The 6,000-nt window shown below is 50.8% G+C and overlaps 1 protein-coding gene across 1 annotated transcript in view; it reads left to right on the top strand.

Moving 5' to 3' along the window:
• The window catches only part of Nav2 (neuron navigator 2), a 359,199-nt gene that overhangs the window by 208,490 nt on the left and 144,709 nt on the right, over positions 1 to 6,000 (top strand). Inside the window, exon 14 of the mRNA XM_033764074.1 lies at positions 1 to 302. Coding sequence (XP_033619965.1) covers positions 1 to 302 — 302 coding nt within the window. The remainder of the gene's footprint in view (positions 303 to 6,000) is intronic.

The raw sequence follows: 6,000 nt of genomic DNA, 5'->3' as shown, positions 1-6,000 counted from the left end.
TCCTGGCGACTCGGCCAGTCCAGCCCCCGGCTCCAGGCGGGAGACGCCCCGTCCATGGGCAACGGGTACCCGCCTCGAGCCAATGCCAGCCGGTTCATCAGCGCCGAGCCGGGCCGCTATGTGTACTCAGCACCTCTGCGAAGGCAGCTGGCCTCCCGGGGCAGCAGCGTCTGCCACATGGACGTCTCCGACAAGGCAGGGGACGAGGTGGATCTGGAAGGCATCAGCATGGACGCCCCTGGCTACATGAGCGACGGGGACGTCCTGAGCAAGAACGTGCGGACCGACGACATCACCAGCGGGTGAGTGCCGGCCTCCACCCTCGGGAGGCGTGGGGAGCCGATTGGTCCCCAGCTTCCCCAACATCTCCAGAAATCAGATTCCTTCCATAGGAAACAGCACGGGGCTGGGACTCAGGAGCCCCGGGTGTTCAGGCTTGGCAGGTGGCCGTGATGTCCCGCCAGGGGCCAGAGTGACACAGGGAAATGAAGCTTCTGCGTCCGGCACATAACCAACCTCACGCTGGGGATGGAGCCCACCTGGTCCCGCGGGACCTGGCCCTGCCCTGCCCCTTGGATCTCACCCCTGCCTCACTTCCTCACCAAGCTGTCCTTCCTGTCCTGCAGTCTCCCGGAGCGCCTTCTGACCCCAGGGCCTTTGCACTCTCTTTCTGGACCTAGCTTCTACCCTAGATCCTTGCCTGGGCAGTTCCCTCCTGCTCCTTAGCCGATACAGAAAACATCAGATTGAAGCAGTTTGTGTCCTGCTCCGGCTGAGTCACCCTTATCGCACAGTGTCAGGCTCTTTTGAAAGCTTATCGCTGTTTAAAATTGTCCTGATTCTACACTCATGTTTTATCATCTCCCGCCCTGCTCCTGGCTCGCAGCAGGAGCACCGTGGAGCCAGAAGGCAGCTTTGCTTGTTCCCCACGGAATCCCCAGAGTGAGGTGCATAACAGGAGCCTACGACTGTCTCTGAAGTGGTGAACATGTGGAGGGTTGTGTGGAGGAAGCCACACACCCGACCCCGTCTCTCGATTTGTTCGCGGGGAAGGTGGAAGGGCAGTGAGCTGGGCTGAGCCTTCGTGTAGCCCGAGGCCTGGCTTCTGGGGTCAGCTTCCTTTAGAGCACTGTGTGGACGAAGCCGCATCTCTGTTCCGCTTACTGAGACTTCTTTACCTCCATCGTGATTTGCCCAGAAGTTTTCCCAAGTCTTTTGCACTGCTAATGCTCTAGCAGTGAAAATCACACACGTGAAAAATCCGGACTAATAATCAGTCCCCTGTTCCTTGGGAAAGCGGTGGTCAGGCGCTCGGGCTGGGGGGTATGAGTTGGTCTTTTCCTAATTGCAACACTAGCCGACTTCCCTACCCTGTGCCTAGCGCTGTGCCCCAACTTGACAGGCAGAGTCTTGCTCTGGCCTGAAGGCAGCTCTGTGAGACAGAGAAAATCATAACCCCCGCAGCCCAGGAAGGTGACTTAGCTTCCCCAGGGCCATGCAGCTGGTAGGAGGCAGAGCCCCAAGCTAATGAGTCCTTACTTCCCCCAGCTCCATCTTGGCCAACATCTTACTGCTGCACTACAATAGCACAGCTACTGGAGGTTATTTCAAAATCATTTTAATTTTGCATAGCTCTAGACATTTTTCGCCTGTCTGTTTTTGTCAGTGCTGGAGCTTGAACTGAGGGCCTTCATGCTGAGCTGCATCCCTAGCCCTATTTTAGTTTGTTTTTTTTTTTGTTTTTTTCTCCTTTGAGCCAAGGTCTTGCTAAATTGCCCAGGCTGTGTATGAATTTGGAATCCTCCTGCCTCAGCCTCTGAGACTACTGGGATTACAGGTGTGTGCCGCCACACCCAATTTAAACGTGTTCTATTATTTAACTAAAAGTGCAAATGTACAGGTGGCTTGGTTTTCTGCCTATCACTTAGAACCATTTTGGGTCATAAAGTCTTGGAAAACAGGAGCCACTGAATGCTCACAATACAACAATTTCTGCTCTCCAGAATGTCTGCAAAAGCTAAGGCATCCATAAATTAAACTATCTGATCAAATTAGAGCATACTTTTGTGTTTATAGTCTCCCCCAAACCTAAGAAATAGTAATAACCGCCTGTTGCTAAGAGTGAATTGCACATCATCAAATCTTTAGTGTTTAGAAGACTGCTGGTATCCAGAATGACCTCAAGTCTATCATTACCAATCCTCACTTCAATATACTATCCCTGAGTGTGGTTATTTGGAAGCTTTTTTATCCTGTAATAAAGAATTTATTGTATTGTTGGGTCCATCTTTGAACTATCTGCATAGGTAGACGGTCGGGGAATTAATTGTTGCTGTAGCGCCGATAGTGACCACAAGGTGGAGACACTGGGACGCGCCAAACTCGAGAGTCTGAAGCTGCTGGTTGCTTTGGCTCCCGGACTGAGCTCAGCTGCGCGTTTACATTTCAGTGTCCGCTTTGCAAAGCTGACATGTTTGGCGTGTAAGATAGCGCTTGGAGCAAGTGCAGATAAAAGAGCAGAAATGTAAGCAGACCACTCAGTTACTGAACCTGGAGAACTTCGGTCTGGTTTTTCCTCCCTTGTTCCTTTTTACTGTGAACATTTACCTTTAAGTGAGGAGTGCCGGGTGTCATTTAATGACATTCCTGCTCCGAACATTCTGGAACTCTTGTCTCCGGCTGTGAAAGGCCCCAGTGCCTGTTGGGAGGCCGGAGGACCCGGAGGCTGTACATATGGAAAGGCGAGCGCTTCCTCCGCGCCTCAGAATCTGCTAGAAGGAGAATGAGACACCAAGTGTATCATCTGCCTTCCCGGAGCCTTGAAGCGCTCTATGTGGGTCCTAACCTGCTCTGTCAAGATTTCTCTTTGCGGTCGTACTAGATATGTTTTTAATTTTGATTTTTACTAGCCCATGTTTGCAGGACACAGGATTACGTACGTTGCAGAGAGCTGGTTCAGGCATGGAACCATTCTAACACTTTCTATGTCCCCTTCCGCCCCTCCCCATCCCTTGATCCCCTTCTCACTTGGGAAAGATCTGCCTCCCTGTGTCCTGTTACCTACCTATTATTTTGCTCTTTAAATTATTTATACTTTGGATTTCTTATATATGAGAAATCATGCTGTGTTTAAGCTTGTGTGTCTGGCTTATTTCACTTAACATTATGGTCTCAAGATGCATCCCTTTACCTGTAAATACTAAAGTTCAGCCTTCTTTGTAGCTGAGTAGTACTCCATTGTATATAAACACCACATTCACTTTACCCATTCATCTGGCTGTATAGGCTGCTTCCAAGACTAAGCAATCATGAATTGGGCCGCTATGGGTATGCATGTATCACCGTACTGTGATGTCTTTAATTCCCTCAGGAAGATACCTAGAAGGGGGAGGTTGTATCTGATTAGTGACAGCTGTTTGACAGACACAGCATTTCAGCCGGGGTCTACATCTCATACGGACCTCAGACACCCGGGCACCTGGGAACTGTGAAATGCTGAGCGTTTGCATACGGGTGTTGATTTGGCTTAATGAAAACCTAGCCCTGATGTGTGCGCCATGGGTCAATGGGGAAACTTCCAGCAAAGGTCATGCAGGTCGGAGCCCTAACGTGGAAGTAAATGCTCGATTCTGCAAACCCCGGGCCTTTGCTTTTGTAAAATGGCACCGCCTTGGGTTGGTGCAGCAGCTGTTTTGCGATGTCTGTGCTTCGTGTTTGTCCCTGGTTGTGGATCCTGCAGTTCTCCCAGGGTGGGGCTGAGATTGCTTTGTCACCGTGGAGTTCAGCTAGGGCTTGCTGGGAAATGTTCTTGTCGTGCCCTTGCGTGTGTGCGTGTGTGCGTGTGTGTGCGTGATCAAACCCGTGCGCTGCGCTGAGCTCGTGCCAGGCCAGGCGTGTCAACTTCACAAGTTGTCATGTGAGCTCACCGCTTCACTTCATTAGGTTGGTAACTTGGGCGTGGGCTGTGGTGAAAAATAAATGAAAATGACAGACAAAGATGTCTCTTATTATTGAGTTTTGATCCCTGAATTCAATCCTGTGCTCATATTCTAAGCTCAGAGTGCCATATGGTACAGAATGAAATTAAAGGGATAGATTTAGCATCCATGTGTTTGGATATTTTTTTTCTTTTCACAGAGAGCACAGAATTGTATAATCTTCCAATATATAAATATACATCCCCCTTCAAGGCAAAAAACGATCATTTAAATTTAACATCAGAAGTTTTCTCCAGACCCTTTGAAGGCCTTCGGGAGCAGATGTGAACCCCTTGGCCTAGCAGGGAGGCTCCTCATGGGCTCGTCCGGCCTCCATGTTCCCTCACCATCTCCTCTCTGCCCTCTGCTGCCCCCAGCCACCTGCCAGTCCCAGAGGCAGAGCCCCACACTGGGGCCTGCTGCTTTCTCCCTAGAGCTCCTGTCCCGGGGAGCCCAGCCCCTGGAGATAACAGCACCTGCCTTGATGTCCCCCTGTGTGCAGGGCGTCTGGTGGTCGTAGTTTATGCTGAAACAGTGTCTCAGCCTCTTGCTTTCCGTGTGAAGGGTGAGAGAGTCAGACAGACAGTGTGGTCTTAAGGGACAAAGAGAATGATCCTGCTTGCCAGGTGAGCTAGAACAAGTTCTTTAACCTTTGAAAATTAGAGATAGAGGGGCCGTGGATGTGGCTAGTTGGTGCTGCACCTGCCTCATAAGCGCAAGGTCCCAAGTTTAATCCCCAGTACAGAAAGAAAGCAAGAAAGAAAGAAGCTATAGTTAGAGATTGGCGCTTTGTAAAGAATCTAGGCTGCTCAGAGTGTGAGCGTGGGTCTGTCTGTCTTTCTTTTCCCTACTGGGACTCCCCTCCTAGAAGGCAAACTACGCTCAGTATTTTCGCAAGCTCAGAGTGTAAGATATAGTAGATATTCATATTCTTGGGGCTCATCCTGGCAGAACCTTGGGCTTTTATAACTTGCCACCACCAGCTGTAAATCGCAGTGGTTCTATTTATTTGTGGAACACTTGGAGAGAATCAACTCAGCCTATGGTGCCCTCTAGTGGCCAACGCAGGATATGCTGCTGTGATTTCTGTTGCTTTGGATTACAAAAGCCTTTGGCTAATGTCTCTCGCTTCTGTAGCTCAAGGGTAAGGACCTTGACTTTAAATGCCTGGCCAATAGCCTCGTACATTAGAGAGAAAGCAGGGTGAGCAGTTACAGCGGGAGTGGATTAGTCCATCTGGGCAGATGTGGGCACAGCTGAGGGACTCAGCTCCGCGATCCCAGCCCTGCAGAATCACCTGTAGCTCCATACATAGGTCAGAGCGCAGGCTGCTGTCACTAAGTACCCTCAGCCTCTCGGCGGGTTAAACAGAAGAGCTGGAGGTGGTGGGGCTTGGAGGCTCGTGTGTGGCACCTTCCCACTGTGGCCCTGCATGGGGGAGAGAGCAAGTGCTTGCATGGTTTCCTCTTCTTTTAAGGACATGATCTCCTTGCAGTCTCACCTAAACCTGATTGATTACCTCCTGAAGGTCCCTCCTACAGGGCTTCTGTGTGTGAAGGTGAGGGGGACACAGCAGGATGCCGCCTGTATCTAAGCATCATTTACAGGTGTCACCCTGAGCTTTTCCTGCATTGCCAGCCGGGTCACCTCCTCTCTGAAGCCTCCTCTGACCCCTTCCAAGCAGAGGTGGTGACTTTTTTTTTTCCTCTGGGATCCCCTGATACTTGCTTTGTCTACAACAGCGCTGAAAGCACTACATCAGAATTACTGTGTGTGCGTTGTACATGTACATACACACACGTGTATGAGTGTGAAAGGGAGAAGATCCACACCTGCCGCCCACGCTGCAGGCTAGGGCCACGTCTGTCCTGAGTGTCTGTGCGCCATCACTGGCTGGCACAGTGCCTGGCCCAGGATGCGGTCGCTGCATCTGCTGCGTGGTGACTGGTGCTGTAAGAGACGCTGACCCTAAATGTGGCAAGAGCAGCCTTATCTCTCGATGGAGAAGCACTGAGCTGGGAGC

This window comes from Fukomys damarensis, unplaced genomic scaffold, assembly GCF_012274545.1.
Source record: "Fukomys damarensis isolate Sample0158 unplaced genomic scaffold, DMR_v1.0_HiC HiC_scaffold_16, whole genome shotgun sequence".
In the NCBI taxonomy this organism is placed as follows: Eukaryota; Metazoa; Chordata; class Mammalia; order Rodentia; family Bathyergidae; genus Fukomys; species Fukomys damarensis.
Note: the sequence above shows the minus strand (reverse complement) of the source record. Positions and strands in the feature narration are given on the sequence as shown.